The sequence below is a fragment of the Trachemys scripta genome, chromosome 3 (assembly GCF_013100865.1).
Source record: "Trachemys scripta elegans isolate TJP31775 chromosome 3, CAS_Tse_1.0, whole genome shotgun sequence".
Classification (NCBI taxonomy): Eukaryota; Metazoa; Chordata; order Testudines; family Emydidae; genus Trachemys; species Trachemys scripta.
This window is the reverse complement of record NC_048300.1, coordinates 129,208,489-129,232,865: the sequence shown is the minus strand read 5'-3', so window position 1 is coordinate 129,232,865 and position 24,377 is coordinate 129,208,489. Positions and strand designations below refer to the sequence as shown.

The window sequence follows — 24,377 nt, the reverse complement described above, 5'->3', positions numbered from 1 at the left end:
GCCTTCTTTACAACTGGCTGAGGCATCAGCTTGCCCTTTGTCTCTGAGGAAGTGGTTTGATCACTCCCCAGACTTAGAACATGTTTTAGTAACACCATGCAGTGGAATCTTATAACTTTACTTACAATGCTGCCACACTTATTTTACCAGGACAACAATGACTAGCAAATTATGAGTTTTCAAACGATACCTCACCAGTCAAACTTTATACAAAGATAATTACAATAGTGGACACAGGTATATTCTGTCACAGCAAGTATTTGGTTTTTATTCAGCTTTGAAATGTTTTTTTCAATAGCACATTATAGAATATACAGTAGTAAACTTAGATAAGTAGTTACGAAGCAAAATAAAAACAACCCTTCTTAAAACAATTAAATATATTATCACCAAGCTGAAGCTTTTCTTTGCTGATCTGTTCACTCAGCCTCAAATTAAACAATTCTAAGTTTCCAAAAGTATGTTGCTAACTCTTTCTCATTCAGCAAAGTGAAAAGATTATAAAGAAAATCCTTATTTTCCATTTTCACTCATCCTGAGAGAGAACACTTTTTTTTAAAACCACTATGAAATGACAGAATTCATTACAACTTCATATCCAGCTAAAACTTGGCATTTAAAATACCAAAGTGCAGAGGTGAAAATGTACTAAGGCTACTAGAAGCATTAAACTCTTGCACTTCGGAACAAGTTTATATTTGAGTGATGTCTTTGACACATTGTTTTGCGCATATATTGTATTATGATATATGTTTTATTATTTTCTTAAGTGTTAGTTAAAACTTTAAATAAAGAGCAAAAATAGAAGTTTTCCCCATAGCTTCTTTTCTTCCTCCTTTGTCTCCCAGGGCAGTGAAAATGTCATTCAATTTTTACTAATGAAGGAACAACTGAGTAACTTCAGAGGCAAATGGTCATTGAGGAAAATATTATTTCCTCTTAGTAAAGACTTGCTGTTTGTTAACAGATTGGTTCTAACTTATACAGCACACTGCTGCTATCAGGTAGTAATTAGATTAATATCTTTAATGTACTAAATTGCAATTTGTTGAAATATAAACATCTGTGATGGGGCTTACCCCCTACCACCTGGAAAGATAGAAAATGCACCTAATTAGTCATACTTTGCACCTGGGGAGAGTGGTAGCTAACTGGCTCCCTGCCAGAGGCAGCGGAACTAAACCTTAAGAAGCTCAGTTGAGGGAGAGATTCCAGAAGAGACAGGTCTCTGGGCTGAGAGAAGCCTAGTGTTAGAGTAACAGCTTGAGATAATGTGGGTAGCACACTACAGGGGGAGTGTAGGCTCCCGCAGTGTTGGTGTAAGTATGAGGAAGGGGCTTCAGTAGCCCAAAGGGGCAGGAGAAGTATCCAGATTCATTTGGTCTTGTCTGTGATATTCCAGAAGTTTGAACTTGGTGGCTTGGCTGGAGAACTGAGCTACAGAAGATCTAGAGTCAGAGGCAGGCAGCCTGCAGAAAGCATTGAAGATGGAGATAGCAGCAACATGAAGTGCAAGCGAACACTCCAAGGGTGAGAGAACCTCACCACAACATCTCCTAATTTAGCATTAACCAACTGCAGACCTTGTTGAGCAATGTGACCATATAAAGCCAACTTCTCTAACAGTATAAATTTGCACAGCTCTATGTAAGACAAATGAGGTCTGCCAATTTCCCACCCACGTGGTCCAACCACTTCCTGTTCCCCCCTCAACTCTGCTCTGCTAAGTACCCCATTCCCTTCACTCATAACCCAAATGCAGTAGGGACCCCCTAAAAGAGCCCCAACCCCTTTTTTTTCTGTCACCCAGAAAGACCAACCACATTCAGTTGCGGTGAGCACAATGTCACGAACTGGCACGGCAGCAGCTGCATTTACTAGCTTAAATAAGATGTGGTCATTGAAAATCTACAATTTAAAGACCAAACTATGAATCTTCAACTGAATGTTATTTTCATTTTAACATATGGATGGGAAAGCTGGAAACCCATCAAAAGTATGCACAGATGTCTAAATACATACAAAAGCAAGTGCCTTAGAAAAATAGTAGGTATTAAATGGAATATATTTATAACAAATGTCAAGATTCAACAAAGTTCAACAGCCCCTTAACTCTAAAGTTACCCAGAAAAGAAGATGGAAATATTTGGATCATGTGGTAAGAGCAGTAATCTCCTTTCATAAAACAGAATGGCTAATGCTAAGTTTTCAAATGGGATTTGCTCTCATAGTATAATTTCATCATAAAGTCTCTAAAAATTATATTTTTTTATTCATCTGACAGCTTTATTGACAGAAATCTCCTATCTTTTGGGATAGTATACTGATTTTCACTAAACCATTTAAGGATACTGCTGCTGAAGAATTTCCGAAGTTGGGCACCCGGAGTGCATGTACACCCACAGTGAATACCCATTGGGACAAGCAGTTGAAGAAGAATTCCTTGCTATTGGGGCACTGCATGTCTATAACAAGAAAAGATTTCAGCGTGACTCCAGGATTTCCCACCAACTTGATGATCTCTGGCTTCGTGCTTCAGATCATTGGTGAAGTCAGAGCTTTGTTCCCCTTCTTAATTACCTAACATCTGTCTTTACTGGGTTATGTTTAAGTCAAATACTCTTAACTTCCATTTTGACTGCAAGAACTTTAAAATACCTTAATTTTGAAACTAAAAAGAAAATTGTAATAATTTTAAAACAAATATGGAATTTCAAATATTCATTGTACATTTGAGATTTAATACAGCCTAATGTATTTGGATACAAATCCATTTTATTTTATCGTTTTTAAATAACATCAAATGCTGGATGTTATTAATAAAATAAAAATAAAATGAGAATTTGCACGGAAATAATTATATGTCAAACAAATGGGCATATATAAAATATTTTATGAATGGTCTCTAAAAATTCATTTCTTAATCATTTAAAAACATTTGAGAGATAATTAAGTGAATTAGTGGGACTGCTTTTGCATTTTAAAGGGTGGGGAGGGCAAAGGGTACAAAATGCTATAGACTCTATTTATTCCGGCTCAGTTGGTATCCTTTAGTAAGGTTCACCTATGCCTATTTGGTCCAGACTGGAAGATGAGTGATGCGGGTATTACTTCTGTTTTAAGTTAACAAACACTCAGTTTTCACTTGATCACAGACGCCCCCCGTCTCTGTGTCTGTAGTAGTTTATACCCCCTCTTCTGCCATACAAGCACACGTACCGATAAAAAGAATCAACATGTAACTCTCACTAAATATTAAAAACAGTAAGGCATTGATTCAAACAGGACCAACAATCCATTGTAATAAGAGCAAAAGCAAAACTGCGATTGTGGTCAGTGCTAACAATTAAATGTGCACACCGTGGCATAACAAACGTATTACCGTACAGCTAGCAATGGCTTTGTATAATGCTATTCAAGCTTAACAGAAAGGAGCACTCAAGGATGATACGGCCATTGCGGAGAAACTAAATGAATTCTTTGCATCGATCTTCACAACTGAGGATGAGAGGGAGATTCCCAAACCTGAGACTTTCTTTTTAGGTGACAGATCTGAGGAACTGTTCCAGATTGAGGTGTCATTAGAGGAGGTTTTTAAACAAATTGATAAATTAAACAGCAGTAAGTCACCAGAGCCAGATGGTATTCACCCAAGAGTTCTGAAGGAACTCAAATGTGAAATTGCAGAACTACTAACTGTGTGGTTTGTAACCATTTAAATCAGCTTCTGTACCAAATGACTGGAGGATAGCTAATATGACACACTTTTTTTTTTAAATTAAAAAAGGAATCTGGGGATGTGAGAGAGAGTATGGATCACTTAATGATTACCTGTTCTGTTCATTCCCTCTGGGGCACCTGGCATTGTCCATTGTCGGAAGACAGGATACTAGGCTAGATGGACCATTGGTCCGACCCAGTATGGACATTCTTATGTTCTTCTATACTGCATGCCTCTTCCAGCAGCATGTAGCATATACACATAGGTAGCCCTCCTAGCATGGGTTTAAATAGCGGCATAGATCCACTAGGTATAACTTAGGCTAGTAAAGACATTCCTGAAGTATGTGGTTATGTACCAGACTACATGTTCTAAATGGCTCTTAACTCACCCATGCAGTAAGTCCCTGGGCTGGTCCACACTAACCCCCCACTTCGAACTAAGATACGCAACTTCAGCTACGTGAATAACGTAGCTGAAGTCGAAGTATCTTAGTTCGAACTTACCGCGGGTCCACACGCGGCAGGCAGGCTCCCCCATCGACTCCGCGTACTCCTCTCGCGGAGCAGGAGTACCGGCGTCAACGGCGAGCACTTCCGGGATCGATCCGGGATCGATTTATCTCATCTAGACAAGACGCGATAAATCGATCCCAGAAGATTGATTGCTTACCGCCAGACCCGGAGGTAAGTATAGACTGTCTATTTTTAGCAGTGCAGTATCCCGCTGCCTCCTTCCCTCACTTCCCATTGCAGGGAAAGACTTCAGCAATGAGGAAAGGCTCCACCAACTCACTGTTTCTGGAGACTTTCATTGCATCAGGGAAAACTTGATAGTGCGGAGCTGCTGAAGCCTTTCACTCACGTGTAGCTACACACCACAGGATGGACACAGCTTGCTTTTCACTGTGGTGTGTTGCTACACATACCCTACATGCTGACACCAGTGGTTTATACTGTATTCTATGGCTACGTCTACATCCAAGTTATATTTACTGAAGAACAAATATGACAGGGCAGGAAAACGTGTTCTCTGGGTTCTGAAAACACCTCTTTTAACAACTGGAGAAAGGAAAACATACATGGTTTTACTAACATATATTTCCAAATTCTTCTACAAGTTGTACATCAAACAGTGGGAATGACCATTCCAAGAAGATGAAGGCAATGAGCTGAAACACCTATACCTAAAAATCTGCATAAGGTTTACATTTTAGTTTCCTAAAATTAGATTAAAAATGTGTACTGTTCTTGTTAGTCTACTAATAAAAACTAATATGCATAAGTAGAAAGAAGAGCCAATTATGGAAATGAACTTGAATCTCGGACAGCATAAAATGTGTTCACTAATTTCATTATTAGCTACAGACATTATAAAGTTCGTGAATATTTTATTAAACCATTTATCTAATTACAGTATGTTTTCTTAAATAAATAAATAAGCTTTGCTTTATGTTTTACAGTAAATGCCACACACAAAAATATGGCAGAAGTGATGCATTGCATTTTTCAGCTATTGTTTATTATATTCATAATCTGGAAACATACCAGCCCACATCTGCATTAAGTACCTGGTGTTATTCACATGAATTCAATGGAAACACTTATGTGAGAAAGGATTATTTACATGAGTAATGGTTGCAGGATGGGTCTTGACATATTCATACAATTGAAAGAGCAACTGTATATTTGCATGAATTCACAAATTAATTCCTTCCTAAATTTAACAGTGCTGTTTATCATACAATAATAAACTTAATAGTAAAACTTAGATATTTCAAATCTGCTACTCATTTTTATAGTAGGTAATACTATCTAAAATAAAGAATCACCTGATATTGTTAGACCACTTATATTATTCTGCATGTTTAGACACTTCCTGTCACAATCTGTATTCATCACACAGCTTTAAAATGAAATACTGCATGCAAATATTTAAACAGATTTCCAAGGATGATAATAATACCTTTAATATGATAGTCACTGTGTGACAGGTTTTTACATACTTCCGAGAATTCCCAGCCTCATCCATTGAAATTTACTGAGCACCAAAATAAAATAGCTGAATTTTGATAAAGTTCCTTTCATATTTTGGTATTTGTTTTATTAATTTACCTTCTCAAAAAGCTGAGGTAGTAAAATGAAAGCCACAGTGTCTTGTTAAACTACAATATGTAAAATGAATCTTCATAATACGACTCATATATTTTACCAATTACTTTTTGTATTGTACAGTTTCTATAAGCCTTCAGAGAAAAGACAAGAGAAAGAAATATTTTCCTTACTACAATAATGCTACCTTAGAGTCAATGAAATAAGAGGGTTATATGAAACATTACAAAAGGACTTCCCAGATTTTTAATCACTATGAAGAACATTTTTTTGCTTTATTACAAGAATTAACGAATTCATGTACAAGCACTTTCATATAAATCTTTTAAAACAAAATCAGCTTATCTACAATCTTTTTGCACAGATAAAGATCTGCAATCCTCAAACAATTCAAGTTTTGATTTAAAACAGATGTTTGGTTTCAGTCCAAACAAATGCATATTGAACAACTAAACAGTGAAACAGCAGGAGGACTTGCTATCACAAATTATTTCAATGTCTTCTGTATTTAAGTATGATGGATAAATACCCTGAGAGAACAGAAGGAGCTATTTCAGACACTACACCAACCACCTAACTCTAATCAGCATTCACAAATGTTTTGATCTAAATCTACCACTGTTAATTTATATCATGGGGTCACCTTAACAGACTGTACAAGCTCAATTGACTCCATCTGCACTACTACATATTCCAAATAAAAAAACCCCAACTGTTTAGTCTCTAACTTTCCTATATTAATCACTGAAAAAGGAAGCAGGTTATACAATAAGGAGGTAGAGGGAGGTCTAATACAGAGCAATGATTTTCACTGAAAAAATTGCTACAGAATTGGGTGCACAAGTGAGCATTCTCAGCCAAATGAATAGAGCATGCCTCAACCTGGCAAATTATCTTCCAACTTCCATTCACAATAAAGTTGCATGTCCTGAACTATACAAGCTATACTCTATTATACAAGGGGAAAATATGTTTTGTCCATGTTAAAAAAAAAATTCTGGTGACCTTTACTCTGAACAGCTTTAGCACCTCCATGCTTTGGAGCAGGGGCCAGAAATTTGGCAGAGGGGGTGGCTTTTGTGTAAGGCATGTGCCTGTTGTTGTCCCTGTGAAAACCTGCCAAAATTTGGCCCAGTTATAAGGCTTTCAAAAAAATCACAGTTCGCATATTCGCAGCAGAGACTTCAATATTAGCTAAGGTTTCTGATGATTCTGTCCTGACTGAGCATGCTCATACCTCTTGTAATTCCTAGTGGTGCATACACCATCCCCAGAGACCAAACGAGTGTGTAACCACTGGTGAGCACGTGCTGATCTACACAGGATATGAGTTGTTACAGCCCCAAGCTACAGAATCTTGTCTTGTTAGCTCAATTTGTAGCAGCTCATCAGTTTGGCTCTGGAGGTCCCTCGTTCAAACCTTAGTGTGTCAGCCAAGAGGACTGTCAGCCAAGAGGACTGGCATCACACAGGCTTCAGCTCCTCTAAGTTCCTAGTGCAGACCAAATTGCATACGTGCCATCCCAACAGAGCAACTGAACATGATCCCTCCGGCCTAGGCCTAGAGGGGAGAAAAGCTGGACTTTCCCTGTAACCGTTGCTTGAAACTGGGCTGGGACTGGGCCCTGGAACTGAGAGCAGGGACCTGTCTCTCCTGTGCTTTTAGTGACCCTCCTGCTCATGCCCTAGGCAGTGTGGAGGAGGAGGAAGAAGCCAGCTGATTCGAATGTAAAGGGGGCAAAAGCCAGATTGGATGGGGGTGGGGAGAAGAAAATTGGGACAAGGAGTCTGGTGAGTAGAGTTCCCACCTTTCTAATTGCAGACAACTGAACACCCTTGCCCCAATCCCTTCCCTGAGGCCGTCACCCCCCACTCACTCCATCCCTCCTCCTTCCGTCGCTTACTCCTCCCCACCCTTGCTCACTCACGCATTTTCACCAGGCTCGGACAGGGGGTTGGGGTGAGGGAGGGGGTGATAGCTCCGGAGTGGGGCTGGGGATGAGGGGTTTGGGGTGCAGAAGGGGATGAGGGCTGCGGCCGGTGGTGTGAGCTCTAGGGTGGGGCAAGAAATGAGGGGTTCAGGGTGTGGGAGGAGACTCTGGGCTGGGGCAGGGGTTTGGGGTGTGGGAGGGGGTGCGGGCTCTGGGAGGGAGTTTGAGTACTGGAGGGGGTTCTGAGCCGGGGCAGGAGGTTGGGGCGCAGGAGGGAGATTGGGGTGCGAGCTCTTGGTGGTGGCAGCTCCCGGAAAGTGACTGGCATGTCCCACTGGCTCCTAAGCGGAGGGGCAGCCAGGTGGCTCTGTGCACTGCCCCTGTCCGCAGGTGTCACCCCTGCAGCTCCCATTGGCTGTGGTTCCCGGCCAATGGAGACTGTGGACCTAGCACTCAGGGTGGTGCCTGTGGGCGGGGGCAGCGCGCAGAGCCCCCCTGGCCACCCTTTTGCCTAGGAGCCAGATGGACATGCCACCACTTTCAGGAGCCCCGTGGAGCCGGGCATGGAGTCTGCCTGCCCCATTGAGGCCAACTAGACTTTTAGTGACCCGGTCAGCTGTGCTGACTGGAGCCACCAGGGTCCCTTTTCTACCAGGCATTCCAGTCAAAAACCAGATGCCTGGCAACCCTACTAATGGTGACCAAGGGCTGTGGGGAACCTGGAGGGTAAGAGAAACTAGGGAATGGTGGGTTGAAGAGACTGGAACTGGGAGCTAAAAGGGGGAGGGGAGGCTGGAACTGTTTGGGCAAGGAGAATGGGACTAGGAATTAGTCTGGGGAGAGGGAAGAGATCTGACAAGGACATGAGACATGATGGGAGTCCTGTGGAAACAATAGAATATGATTATGTAATTAAAGACTGTATCATAATACAGCTGCACCAGGGGGCACACCAAGGTTGCACAGGCAAGCTTATTCCTTAATTTTGGAATTTCCTAACTTCTGAGTGCTTGACTTTGCAACCTTAATAATGTTCTTTTAATGTAGTATATTTGTAGATTAAACACTATAAATAGTAATTTTAATCTGTTGTCTGTCCAGTTTGATGAACTCCATTTTCAAATGCTGCCAATCTGTCACCTTTCATAAGCAAATAATCTATTAAATATATTTTAAAAATTTAACATAAAAAAACCCATTCTAGTTATCTCCTCACATTTCCTAAAAGACTTTTGCTGTACAAATCTAACCACAGAAAGCACAAGATCAGTTTGGGGTATTACAGAGAAAACCGGTCACAGACAGGAAATTATGAAAGTACAAAATCTGCCTATTAATATAAATTTTTAGCAATATATACATGATAAATACATTTTTGGCTTAAGTAATTTCACGTGAACAATTTTCTAGTTTAAATAGTTCAGGAAACAAAGTTCAAAGTTGGGACTAATTTCTAAACTTCTGTGCACATTAGCAAACCCTTAGGAACAGAAATTAAATTTTGTAGTGTGTTACATATTTCACTTTGTTAAATATATTCAGCATGTCTGTTTATAATGCTGTCAACTTTTATGGATAAAATAGTTCTCGCTTACAAATCTGGCAGTAAACTACAACATAATAAAAAAAAAAAATCCAGTACAGATTCTCTGTAAAGATATTCTTGGCCGTTCAGAAATATGAATGGAACACCCACAACACCTTAGTACCATTAAAAATTACTGGTCGGAACAAAACTCTCCATATATCCTTCAACACAATATAAAGTAATTTTCAAAGGACACTTCAAAGACAAGATGGTTATTTAAATGGAACTATGGCACAGAGCAGGGGTCGGCAGCCATTCAGAACTGATGTGCCGAGTCTTCATTTATTCACTCTAATTTAAGGTTTTGCGTGCCAGTAATACATTTTAACGTTTTTAGAAGGTCTCTTTCTAGAAGTCTATAATATATAACTAAATTATTGTTGTATGTAAAGTAAATAAGGTTTCAAAATGTTTAGAAGCTTCATTTAAAATTAAATTAAAATGCAGAGCCCCCAAGACTGGTGGCCAGGACCCGGGCAGTGTGAGTGCCACTGAAAAATCAGCTAGCGTGCTGCCTTCGGCACATGTGCCATAGGTTGCCTACCCCTGGCATAGAGCCTAAAACACAAAATTTCGACTCCACAGGGAGGCTATGAATAATCTCAGTGGCAGAGGTTAATTTACATGTATATCAAACATGTAAAAATATAATTAATGAACATGTCCCTCATTTTCAGATATTTAACGTTGGGTGGCAGAGGGAAGTTATTTCCTAAGGGAAAACTCACACAACTTAAATATTATTCTAACAACTAGATCTAAGACTATATCACCAAAAATGTAAGTATCATATATATATAATAAATTAACAATCATTTAGGAAAACACTGTCTTGACATAGAAACAAGGTCATTATTTAAATGCATGAGAAAGTTTACAAAAACTTTTAAAGTCTTTTGCCTAAGTTTTATTTATTATATTTTAGGAAACGTTTTCCCTTTTTTCAAAAGATTTCTTTGGGATCTAGAGACAAGCACCAATCGCTATTACAGAGATATTGAGTTATTGTCAGTTTTTAATGTACTGTATATATTTTCAGTTAGTCAATATTCAATTACTGTTGAAAGTACTATTGTCCTGTGAGCCATATGCATACTTCTGAAACCTGACCAGCGTTCATCTATAGTCTAATGGTACAGCTAACATCAAGCAGGGTTGGGGAAGAGAGACTGCTCTTGTAAGATTCAAATTGTTTTCCCATCCCTGACTCTCAAGTCAGCCACTGTTTGGCGGCTCACCAACAGGTGACCTAGAGGGAAAGTCATGCAGTGTGAATGGGTGCAGATGTGCAGGCTGGAGCAGTTTTACATTTTGAGCGGCCGTGAGGAACCCCCATAGTTTTGGAAGTTAAGATGAATGATTAAGATGAACATCTAAATCTGGTGCCTAGACAAGCTGAACCAAACTCCAAGCTGTTTCAAATTTATTCATCGTTACCATGAACTCATTTCTCCTCCAAAAGTTTTGCTGTAATAGTCGTGTCCACTGCCTATTATCTACAAATGTAATGGTCACAAAGAAAGTGTGATGGACAAGTTCCTACTCATACAAACACAATGGGCTTGTCTACACTAAGTGGGTTACCGGGACATAGCTGTAACCACCTTAGGGTAGATGCATTACATAGTGCTGGAATAAGTTTTTCCATTACTATAGGAATCCCACCTCCCTGAGCAGCAGTAGCTACAGCTATGTTTACATTACAAAGGCTATCGCGGCACAATGTAGATGTGTAGTGTAGATGCTATGTTGATGGAAAAAGTTTTTCTGTCAACGTAGTTTATCCACCTCTCTCAGAGGTGAGAGTTAGATGGATGGAAAAATTCTTTCACTGACCTAGCTGCATCTACAGTGGGGGTTACGTAATTAATTAAGGCACTCAGAGCGCAATTTTTTCCTCAGCTCTGAGTGACAAAGGTTGATCTACTTTTTAAGTGTAGACCAGACCTAGGCCAGTGGAAGCTTTCTTCCATCGACTGAGCTAGGGGTTAGGTTGGCATAGGTTAATGCTCTCAGAGGTGTGAATTTTTCACACCCCTGAATGACATAGCTATGTCTATCTAAATGTTTAGAGTAGACTGAGCCAATGCCCTTTGTATATATTATGGACAATGCCCTACAAGTACTTAGTGAATGGCAGCATTCTGGGTTTAAAGAGTGCCAGATCTGTGTAATGTTTTTAATTAATGGGTGAAAAATATTGCATATACCTTTCCCTGGCCTTGCCTGCTCCATGGTTCTTTAATCCACTCACTGGTCTCCCTTTAACTGCACTGGTCAACAACAGTGGCGGTGGTGAAGTCTGAAGTTACCTGGTGTTTGTAATATACATCAAATTCCAAAAGGATATGCCTTCATTAGGAAACAGTTCAATATAAATATAGGCCAGAAGGGTTTCAATATCACTCTACTGATGCCAGATTGTATGGGACATTTATACTAAATAAACTTTTATTGTGGAAGTATTACCTAGCATTGTTGTCCTAATCTTTATTAAAAGTAAACCTTAAATAGAAGTCTATCTGAAGCCAAAAAATATTAATGAGCTAATCATTTCAACTTCACATATTCAAAAAGATAAGCATTCAGGAAATGTAAAAACCACCTCTTTAAAAACAATCTGAAATACTGCTTTAACGACAACCTGGATTAAACTGAGATTATGCCAGCACTGACAAAAGTGATGATGCATTTGCCATTTTTAGAGAAGTGCAATCAACACAGAATAAATAACCGCAGGATAATATAACACATATGTCATTGTTGAACTCTTCAAATGCAACTTTACTTAAGAAAAACATGTCAAATGATGACAATATAAATCTGTAAAATGAGCTCTCTTGAAAATCTCACCTATGCTACAGAAAACAAGCATCTGTTAGCTCAAGCTGTCTCAAACTTGAAAATGAAAATTGTATAATTATGTACATTCTTATATTAAAATCACATACTATTATGATAAAATATATTCCACATATACAGTATATGAACACACAGACCTTCAATAGACCTGGCATCCAAACAAAATGTAAAAAGTATGCAAATACAACACTACCCAAAATGGAGAGTACTGAAGTCACAGCTAACTCTGCAAGCCATTATGCCAGGAAATACCAAAATAGCATGCTAAGATAAATTATTACACCTTACATTTCACTCTGATGGCAAACATATTTGTGCTCTGGTGAACTGCAAATGGAGCAATATCCCTTGATACTGAAAAGTCCTGAAACTAAATCTAGCTAGAAAAATCCAAGTCTATCTGAACAGTTGGGTTAGAGAAACAGTCTCTCAGGTTGCTGAGTCCCAGACAATCAGTGCTTTAAAGATTATCAGCCGCAAATTAATGCATCACTTACTTGTTTTTCAGCTTGCCCATAATCAGGTCCTTGGGTTGGCAAAAAGTAGCAAATATGACCATTGTTTTTTGCTTTCTCTCGAAGAGCCATGGCAGTTCGTACAGTGGAATTTCTAGCATGAACAAACACCATCACCTTAAGATAAAAAGAAAGTTGTTGATAAATAACAAAATGCTTAATAAAATAATGAAACTCTCCACGTGGTAATGGAGTTATTTCTGCTGAAATAACTGCATCTCTATTTTACAGAGTAACACAAAAAGATTAGAAATGCTTCACCCCATATACGTCTGCAAAACCATTTAAATTTATACTAATCCTTCTTTATTAGCCTGCAAAAATATCAAAACAATTTCAAACAGCAACCAAATGAAATGTTTACCTATTTTAAGCAGCATACCTAAAAAACAGAGAGGAAGGGTTTCTCTGAAAGTTTAAGAGGGAGATGAGAGGGTTAGATGCCCAACTTCCATTGACTTCCAATGTAAATTGGGTGCTTAACAGTTCTTTATACATTTGGAAACCTCCTCCTCAACAGTTATATGTAGCCAAAAAAAAAAGATGATTTTTCTAATTTCTGGAGCAAATCCTGATGTCTACTAAAGGCTGCTTTGCATTGCACAAAACAACCTTACATGTAGCCTTACATGTAGCCTTAACTCGCTACCTGAGCATAGCTTTCGAGTAGTAGAGGAATCCCAAGTGACAAGAGAGGCTTCAAACACCCCTCAACATAGGAAGAGCTCTTGTGAGTAAATTGGATAGCCAAAATGCTGCCTATACTCCAGGGTCAACTGCTGCCAGAACAGTTCTTTGGAAGCTGTTGCTGCAGTGCCATCACAATTTAGAATATCTTTCAGACCCTAGATTGGTGAAATGCATTGTCTGCATATTTTGTATTAAATTACTAAATAAACTGGTAAATTAATGGCAATTTCTTTACTATAATTTCAAGAGACAGATACACAAACATCTACATACACATAATAGCAAATTTGAAATTTTCAGCATGCTATCAGGAAATTCTAAATTAAGAGGGATATGGAAACATAATGGGTGTACACATTTCATCATCATGCGCTAAGTAAAGTGACCTCAATAGGCAGGGAAGAACATATACAACATTATTACAAAAGAACTGAACTATCTTCTATAACTTTAAATATAGGCATGTAGGATTTTGTAGTACCATATGTATGTTGTGTGTTCATGTAATGAAAGATTACCTGTTGTAATGCATATTTAAATGGTGACAGATCAAGAAAACTGCTGTGCAATCCTAGATTTTGATTAAAATCTCAATTTTTCCCCCATGAATGTAGCTCTTATGTATTTTTGCATTCATTTGTAAACTCGAAAACCAGATGGATTTATGAAAAATCTGAAAAAATGGTAATTTCCTAACTTTTGGTCAAAAAATTCAAATGAGAAAGGCACACCTTTGATGGTGTCACAAGAAAAATATAGGAGCAGAAGTTCATAGATACAATGCTTCATCCAGGCATATTGAGAATTTAACTAGAAAATAATTTTCAATTACTTTGTAACAACATATACAGATTGGCATTTCATCAAGGCCTCAACAGAACACTCAATAGCAAAGAAAGGCTGATATCTAAAATGAGATTATTCAAAGATGCTGATTTGAATTTTGGATCCAAATATTTGCTAATTAATGGCTGCAGATGGAACCAACTGTTTTGTGAAAGGTGACAATGAAAAAAAAGCAGTTTACTGAGCGCATTAAAAAATTATGATATCACAAGTTAAGGTTCATGTTACTGGGTTTGCTGTTACTGTATTTGGGGTGGAAATGGAGTGGTGAAAAATAAACATTTATATGCTTTGTTATAAAACAAGAGAAAAAGTTACTTAAAACCATCAATCAGGAACTCTCTCAATATCCAGATCTTGTAGAATCCATAAGAGTTGCTAATCCAAGAATTTTTTTTTTGTTATGGCTACAGTAGGAGTAAGATAATACAAAACTGTACATTCTTAACCTTGAATATTAGATGAGTGGATAACAATGCTAAAAGGCTGAAGACATCAACATATATAGCTTTACAAAAACAACTCAGGTAATATATACAAAAGATACATTAGGTAGAAGGGGGGCATTTTAAAATGAAGCAAAATTAGTGAGAGAATATATAATGCTACAAGACAGTTGGAGCAAGTAAGAGTAATCTTACTTATCAGTATGCAAATTCCAAACTTGCAACAACTAGAAAGACGTATGTTTCATAGTTTCACAGAGTTTAAGGCGAGAAGTGACCATTCGTTCATCTAGTCTGACCTCCTGTATATCAGACTATTAAACTCTATACTGAGTTTATACCTTTGAAATCCTCCTCCTCAACGGTTATATATTATCCCCATGAAGGTAGGGAATGAACAGGAGAATTAATAGTTTCACAGATTACAAGGCCAGACGGGACCACCCTGACCATCCAGCTGAACCTCCTCATCCAGGGCGCGCGCACACACAGGCTGCAGATGTTTGCCCAGAGCCTAGATTTAAGTATATGTTTTAATGATTTAATCTCATTTTATAGACTCCAAATGATGGTGAGTCCACCATCCATATGCTGTTCCAGTGTTTAGTTACTCTCACAGCTGTAAAACTACGTCTTATTTCAAAGTTGTATTTGTCTAAGTTCAACTTCCAGCCACTGGATCTAGTTATACCTTTGTCAGCAAGTTTGAAACCTCTCCACTGTCAGTTATTTTCTGCCTGTGTAAGGACCTATACATAGTGATCAAGTCAACTCTCAATCTTCTGTTCAATAAGCTGAATAACTTGAGCTCCTTAAGCCACCTCATGTTGTAAGGCTTGTTTTCCAGCCCCTGAATCAATTTTGTAGCCTCTCTCTGAACCCTAATATTTCCATGTCCTTCTTGAGCTGTGGACACCAGACCTGGATTCAGTATTTTAGTAGTTCTCTTACCATTGCCGCATAAAGAGGCAAGATCAAGTCCCTACTTCTTCTAGATAGTCCACTTTTTATATATTCAAGGATTGCATAAACCCTTTTTAACCACAGCATTGCACAGAAAGCTCATGTGACATGATTATTTATGATGATCCCCAACTCCCTGCTTTTCAAGATGGTACCTAATAGTATGGGGAATACTCAATAATGTACCCATCTAATCTATATGGCAAACTCATGGGCTCCAAATGTACAAAATGAACAGGTTTGTAAAAATATTCAATTGATGTGATCCAAACATGTTGAAAAAAGTTATATGGGGAAGCGACTAACTCCTTTTCAGTCTCAAACAGATTGTTCTGCAAAAAATCCAAACACCTCCCTCAAATAGCTAAATAACTAAAAATCACATCTCTCCTCTCAAAATACTAGTGAGCTGATAGCTAGAGGATAACATCCAAAGCAAAAATATCTTCATACTACTCAACACAGTATACAATTCCTTCTTACAGTTTGAAGTTTATTTTGTGTTATATCCAGTAGGTCAAATACAGTACTAGAAAAACAGTATTTTACCTATGTACTTTTAGACCATTCTCCCTTGAAGCTAATGATATTGCTTTCTTTTAACCACTGTATTACCTCCTTTACTTGGAAGAAGAATGTTTCAATTGCCCTGGAAAATAAGGAGATTAAGTTTATCTTGATTCTTTGAGAACAACTTTCATCCTAATTCTTTAAGACCAAACCTCAAAACATTATTAATGTCTCTTGAAGGAGTATTATTATTAAAGATTTATTCAACGCTATATGTGTTGAAATACACAGTCCCTGTCTCAAAGAGTTTACAATTTAAAAATGGATAAGTGAAGTCAGACCATAGGATCGATAAGGGGATGGGATGGCATGCATAACATGGTGGTTATTTTGGTTGGTCATGCATGCTTCATGATGACAATTATACATTTATTTTAATTAACTATTTTAGTTGTTTATTTTATGATTATATAATAATCCTTTATAGCATTATGGCTTTTGAAATTATACCCTTTCATTTAACTACAAACATTCTTGGATGTGATAAATGCCATTGATGGCCACATACCAATTTTCTGTTGTTTACATGCCACATAATGGCATAATCTTGTTTAAATTTCTCCAAAATCGGAGACATGCAGAGTTGTAAGAGCGAGCAGATCATGACCCTAAATCTTCATTAATCATTTCAGTATGACTTGTCAATTAATCATTTTGTGATTTATTTTCTAGAACAGCCTGGATAAACCTACGTTAGAACTTAAAATGATCTCGCAGCACATTAAACGGTGAGGGCCCTTGTCTGGTTTGTTGGAAAAGGTGTGCGCCCTTTTAAAGACTGGAGAGCCAGGGAGTGATTTTCTAATGCAGCTGCAGAGCAGGTCAGCATGAGGATGCTGACCCATCCCCACTTCCAGGTGACTGGAAGAGAGAGAGGACTAGATAGGTTTATGCCAGGGCAGGAAAAGCCCTCTTTTACCTGGACTAGGCAGAGCAGCATCCATTCTCCTACCCACTGAAGTGGCGAAACAGCAGGTTTTGTCAGGCTCCACTGAGGAGAAAAAGGGTTCTTATGACTGATAAGGCAGGGGCCAAAAGCTCCCCCTCACACACATTTGAGGGCAGGGGATGGTGAGGTCCCAGCAGCGGGTTGGCTGGGGACCAGGATGGTTGATAGGGAAGACTCATGGAAGCCCCCCAGGTACATATTGAAATGATTATGAATTACCTTCACTGTACACTTTTATCTGCTGGGTAGTCTCAGGCATTTAAGAATAAAGTTGTGACCTAATTAAACCATATCCAGTGTCTTCTGTCCTTCCAGCATAGCTGGACAACAATTTCCTTTTATGAAAGGATCCATTTCGTACAGTCCCTCACCACTCCCACCACAAACACCAAGATCTCATATCATAGGCTTGTGTGTTGACAGGCTTCACTTTAAGACACTGCAACGTTTTGAACATCTAAAAATGTACTTGATTTTCCTTATTTAAAAGAAGCAATATGAACATCTGAATATACACAATGAAACAACCCAATCTGATCTGACAAAAATACCTGCAAATAATCTCGGTAAGATAGCATTGAAAGCTGAGAAGTAGTGCAAGTGAAGTAGGTATAAGGCCTTATTTCAGGACAGGAACTGTAGCTTCAAGCCAAGTAATTGGGGCGGGGGGGGGAGAGGAGCTTTAAAATTAAAAGAAAATATAACAGTATTTGACATTTTCATGTTGGTTGCTTAAAAAGTGTCACAGATGCTTTAGCTATATTTCTGTTTTATGATTTAACCACCAAATGGGTCTGTTCACTAGTTTTACATATAATTTATCTGTTTCAGACTCAGTTTTAATGTTCATTCTTGCAGCAATTTTGGAATGGCCTATTTCAAGCTCGAAACCAAAAGAGGTTGTTTTCCACATGACACTTATATAGCATTAGAATTTATTTAGTTGACGTGTATTAAAATAAATATTCCTGAATACTTTGGCATGATATTGATAACTCGTGGTTTGTTCTTCCCATCTTTAGTAAACTCATAATCCAATAACCAGCGAATTGTTTTGTGACTTTGTTTTCCCCTCCTCCCTAAAATTGCTACAAGGTTTGTGACACGAAGGCAGGTTTAGAACAAAAATTATTTTGTTGAGGAAAAGGAGAAAGAGAAAGCTCAAGAAAGAAATCTTTAAAGTTTGAAAGGGACATCACCTGGATAAGAATATCAAAAACAAGCCCAAGTCTGTAAGCAAGTATATATTTAAATCCAATAGACGCCGTAATTAACCAGGACCTGCCATTTGTGCTAGTTTTAATAAAATAAGAAGAGAGAGGGATCTTCGAACAAACTACACAAAACACACTTTCCCAAATATGATTTGGGTATAATACTGTGGTAACCTTCACACATCAAAGCAGCAGCAGGAAATCAAGTTGGATGTAGCCATAAGTCAAACAAATAAGTGAGAGATGACGCAGAACTAGGGGACCTGGTACACCATGCCCTTTGTTGTTTACAAGTTCTTTTGGTATTTGATTATTTAAAAATAGGACACAAACACACATTATTATATCTATTTCTATCAAAGTCTTACCTATTTTTATTTTATATATATCATAGAATCATAGAATATCAGAGTTGGAAGGGACCTCAAGAGGTCATCTAGTCCAACGCCCTGCTCAAAGCAGGACCAATTCCCACCTATATATATATAGGTAAGACTTTGAAGACTGGTATGATCTTTCCTGTAGCATATCTGTTTAAACTAAAGAAAATATTTTGACAAATTATACTCTCTAGCCTCAAGTGAAAGTACAGTTATTGAGTAGGTCAGAGTAGATTGCCTAGTTACTAGCAGGCTTAGTTTTATGAGCAAATCTAAGCATAAAAATTAACCTGAAGCTGAAATGAGTTAAAATAGGAATGAAAGCCACATGAACTCAATATGTGTTTTAGCTTCATCTACTCTAATTGTACTAAAGTGAAAGTCCCATCCACCCTCAAACTTAAGTGGTGGGTGTAGTGTAAGACTATAGATGGTAAAGTAAGAGTAGACAAAAACTGATCATACAGGCTAATTGATTGAAAATTGTAAATTAGCAAGTGTCAAATTACACTGGTCTACAATTTTTGAGAAGTCATCTGCTTCAGAGATAAAATGTGCTATTTATTATGTATTTTGATGTGCTGAATTCAAATATGACAATTAAAATTGGCTGTTTCTAAGATAGTTAAGTTTTTACATTTTATGTCTATGTATATTGTGTAGAGTTTTAATCATAAATTGTAAACCTAGGTCTTTTCATGTGTTTATGGTTGCTTTACATGATAATATTTCACCTGTCCTGTTTATGTAACACTTTAAAAATCAGCAAAAGGGTTATATAAATAAAATTTATTATGAAACAAGAGGCAAAAAACTATTACGTATATAGTTTAGTCCTATTCAGTGTCTACTCAGCGCTTCTTGGCTTGTCTCTTGTATTCATTAAATGGAGCAGCTCTCGTCACTGTCCAGCAATAGTCTGCAAGTATTGATGGGCTCCATTTGCCCTGATAGCGTTTCTCCATTGTTGCAATGTCCTGGTGAAATCGCTCACCATGCTCGTTGCTCACTGCTCCACAGTTCGGTGGAAAAAAATCGAGAGGAGTGTGCAAAAAATGTATCTTTAGTGACATGATGCAACCAAGGCTTTTGTATGCCTTGAGGAGGTTTTCCACCAACAACCTGTAGTTGTCTGCCTTGTTGTTTCCGAGAAAATTTATTGCCACTAACTGGAAGGCTTTCCATGCCGTCTTTTCCTTGCAACGCAGTGCACGGTCAAATGCATCATCTCGAAGAAGTTCACGAATCTGAAGACCAACAAAGACACCTTCCTTTATCTTAGCTTCATTTAACCTTGGAAATTTTCCACGGAGGTACTTGAAAGCTGCTTGTGTTTTGTCAATGGCCTTGACGAAGTTCTTCATCAGACCTAGCTTGATGTGTAAGGGTGGTAACAAAATCTTCCTTGATTCAACAAGTGGTGGATGCTGAACACTTTTCCTCCCAGGCTCCAATGACTGTCGGAGTGGCCAATCTTTCTTGATGTAGTGGGAATCTCTTGCACGACTATCCCATTTGCAGAGAAAACAGCAGTACTTTGTGTATCCAGTCTGCAGACCAAGCAAGAGAGCAACAACCTTCAAATCGCCACAAAGCTGCCACTGATGTTGGTCATAGTTTATGCACCTCAAAAGTTGTTTCATGTTGTCATAGGTTTCCTTCATATGGACTGCATGACCAACTGGAATTGATGGCAAAACATCGCCATTATGCAGTAAAACAGCTTTAAGACTCATCTTCGATGAATCAATGAACAGTCTCCACTCATTTGGATCGTGAATGATGTTGAGGGCTGCCATAACACCATCAATGTTGTTGCAGGCTACAAGATCACCTTCCATGAAGAATGGGACAAGATCCTTCTGACGGTCACGGAACATGGAAACCCTAACATCACCTGCCAAGAGATTCCACTGCTGTAGTCTGGAGCCCAACAGCTCTGCCTTACTCTTGGGTAGTTCCATATCCCTGACAAGGTCATTCAGTTCACCTTGTGTTAGGAGGTGTGATTCAGAGGAGGAGGATGGGAGAAAATGTGGGTCCTGTGACATTGATGGTTCAGGACCAGAAGTTTCATCCTCTTCCTCGTCTGACTCAAGTGAGAATGATTCTGGAACCGGCAGTCCTTCTCCGGGGGGTACTGGGCGTATAGCTGATGGAATGTTTGGATAAAGCACAGTCCACTTTTTCTTCTTTGACACACCTTTCCCAACTGGAGGCACCATGCAGAAGTAACAATTGCTGGTATGATCTGTTGGCTCTCTCCAAATCATTGGCACTGCAAAAGGCATAGATTTCCTTTTCCTGTTCAACCACTGTCAAAAATTTGTTGCACAATTGTTGCAGCATATGTGTGGGGCCTACCTCTTGTCCTGATCTCCAATTTTGCAGCCAAAATAAAGGTGATAGGCTTTCTTAACCATAGGGGTTATACTGCGCTTTTGTGATGCAAAAGTCACTTCACCACAAACATAGCAGAAGTTATCTGCACTGTTCACACAAGTACGAGGCATCTGTGCTCACTTTGGCTAAACAGAAATGTGTCCCTTTGCAAAATCAAACACTGACAAATAAGAGAGCACGACCCTTATGATTTCTAGAGCTGATATAGGGCAATTTGTTCAGCAGAGTGATATAAGCTTCGTTATGATTGCATCATCCATGACTTCTAGGAATAACATGATGCAATTCATATCATGTATGACGCAATACCAGTTTCAGATTGCATCATTCATTGTTTTGCCTAAAAAGCAAGTACTGTCCAAACCCAGTCATAGATTTATTCATAGATCCAGTCAAAGATATATTTTAGTCATTTCTGGTTTAAATTGAGATCCCTTCCCTTTATAACTCACTTATCCTCCGCCATTCCCAAGTCAAGGGTCGTATATACTGACCCAATAGCATATCTTGAAAACTAGAGCCAATCAACAATTTTAAGCATCATTTTCGTTTTCAGTGACCCAGAATTAGTAAAGTTTGACTACATTTATTTCAGAAGAATTTTGGCTGTAGAGTAGTGTTACCACTCCGCAGCACCCCCAACATGTGCAAGAGCATTTGTAATAAAACATGGCAGCTGACAGCAATCAAATAATAAATAATAATAAAAAAAAAACCACTGCACCATGACCTAAGGTGCAAACAGTTGTCTATTACTGCAATTTCTGCCTAAGGTATGAGAGGAAGCTGGAAAAAACACAGCAGTCATATGCCACAAGGAGAAAATTCTCTTATATCCACAACATTACAATTGGCTTACCCCTTTGTGTGAAAACTGGGACCATCAGTCCAAAACACTGAACGTATCTTGACCTGGTTTATCCCGGGTAGCTTTGAGACTAGGGGATGAAGAGCGGAGAACCTCTTGCCTAAACATGGACCCCACCTCAATTATACTGATAAAGGCAAGAGGGTAGAGGAAAACAGGCTGTTAAGTGAGGATTCCTATTTACTGTTGTTGTTTATATAGAACCATAAATGCAGATGGCACTTAACAGGCACTTAAATATACATACCTCAATTCACAGAGTACATGAAAGTAAACCCATCATTTTTGTTATGGACACTAGAACCATTTACTGTTACACAGTTTGTTGGGTACCAAGGTAAGATGAACTTTAAAAATCAAATAAATAAATTTAATAGAGTATATGAAATTAGAAGTGACAGATTAAAAATGTTCTGACTCAAAGACCTTTTAAACCAATGAGCTGAATCCCCACTGCATGATTCCAATTTTAAACCAGCATGACTCCATTGACTTCAAAAGAATTATGATCAAATCTAGACTCTAATCCTCTCCCACTGATTCCTACCTTAATTTCCTGTGCACTAATACAAAAGCCAATCCGGGATTCCCATCAGGTTTAAACTTTTCCAATTCCTGCCAATGACATTCAGTCTCCAGCACTTCTGGCATCAGGGCACCCATGAGACTGGCCCAGACGTCATTATTCCCATGAAGAGAGGGGAAGAATTACCCTTGTCTGCCAAACTCTTTTCCTGGCACCATTCTGCCATGCACAGCATGCATAGCCCCAATGCAAGGAAGGAAGCTCCACTTCTCTTAACAAGCACTTTAAACAATTTCTTTATGGTTTTCAATTTTATAACAATAATCCTGCTGCTTTATCAGAATATCCTTTTGGATATTAACTACAGTCATTGTGCAATCCATATTTCATTGGGCATCAATTCCCTGCCCAACACATCAGACTATATAACTTTATTTCACCAATTAGACTCTTTTGCAAGGACCTTTGGCAGCCCTATCAAAGTTTATGTCTTACTAGGAAATTTCAATTTAACTTCTTTAGTGGTCTTATTTCCTGTACTGCTCTAGTTATTTCTGACTCTCTTTATGAACAATACAGTACTTTAATACCTATGCTACATGGGCTCATGTGTATGTTATCCAGAATCTCAGATGAGTTATTATGGAAATGCAAAATTCGGCAAAACAATCCCATTAAAAAAAACAACAACAACAACAACAAAAACCAAAAACCTTACATATTGTGACATTGGCTTTTGTTATTCATTTTTCCGTGATATTAATTCCTGTTCCACATCTCATACAAATTCTAACCAGCCTGCGATCCAAAATGACTCTGAACATTTCTTGCATATGTTTTCATTTTAACTCAAATGATAAATAGTTTAACCGTATGTAAATTGGAAGGAAAATACTGACTACTAACAAGGAAATATTACAAAGTTACACCCCATGCTTATATTGGGAAGATGCAGAAGCCAGGATCCATGTATTCCTCACTCTTATAGTAGCTTACAATATTCTCATGGCCTTGAATCATTTTTTTTAACTTTTTGCATATACCAGTTCAGATTATTAAAGTTGCAAAGTATTTTTATCTTTACACTAAAAGACATATATATATATAGCTATGGTTAGTAAAATTAATCTAATTTACGCTTTTGGAGTTTAACCCTTATTACAAGTGAGATTGATAATACTGTATATTTTTAAGGGTACCCGACACTTCGATTATTTGATCCTGTTTTCAGTCGCTTATAACCTCACCAAACTTTAACCACTTGGGCTGAAATTTTCCATGCTGGGAGTCTGCCACAGGCTTAATTTTTTTCAGAACTCCAGCCAAAACTGTTTAGCCATTTCCAAAAACAAAGCTAGGGAAAAATAAGTTGCTTTGCCTATATTAAAAAACATTTCTGGTGGCATTTTCTCTGTGAAGTTCTAGTGCTACCATTCTTTGGAGCAGGGAACTGAAATTTGGCAGGGTGTGGGCTTTGCATCAGCGATGTGCCCTTTGCCATCGCCATGAAAATCCATCCAGATTTGGCCAAGTAATAAAACTGGAAAAATTGTGGTACACATTCTCAGTAGAGACTTGCTAGAGCAGTGGTTTTCTACTTTCTTCATTTGTGCACCTCTAACCAATTTCAAATGGAGGTGCAGATCCCTCTGGAAATCTTAGACATAGTCTGCGGATCCCCAGGGGTCCACAGAACACAGATTGAAAACCACTGTGCTAGAGCTTCACAGCTAAAACACCAGAAGATTCAATCTGTACTGGGCATGATACAATTTGGAGCTTAGCAGGTTCTTC

At 38.3% G+C, this 24,377-nt stretch overlaps 1 protein-coding gene across 2 annotated transcripts in view; it reads right to left on the bottom strand.

Moving 5' to 3' along the window:
- Positions 1-24,377, bottom strand: part of ASCC3 (activating signal cointegrator 1 complex subunit 3) — a 480,033-nt gene that overhangs the window by 199,569 nt on the left and 256,087 nt on the right. For both annotated transcript variants that reach the window (XM_034765979.1, XM_034765980.1), the window contains one exon: positions 12,711-12,845. In XM_034765979.1, coding sequence (XP_034621870.1) covers positions 12,711-12,845 — 135 coding nt within the window. The remainder of the gene's footprint in view (positions 1-12,710; positions 12,846-24,377) is intronic.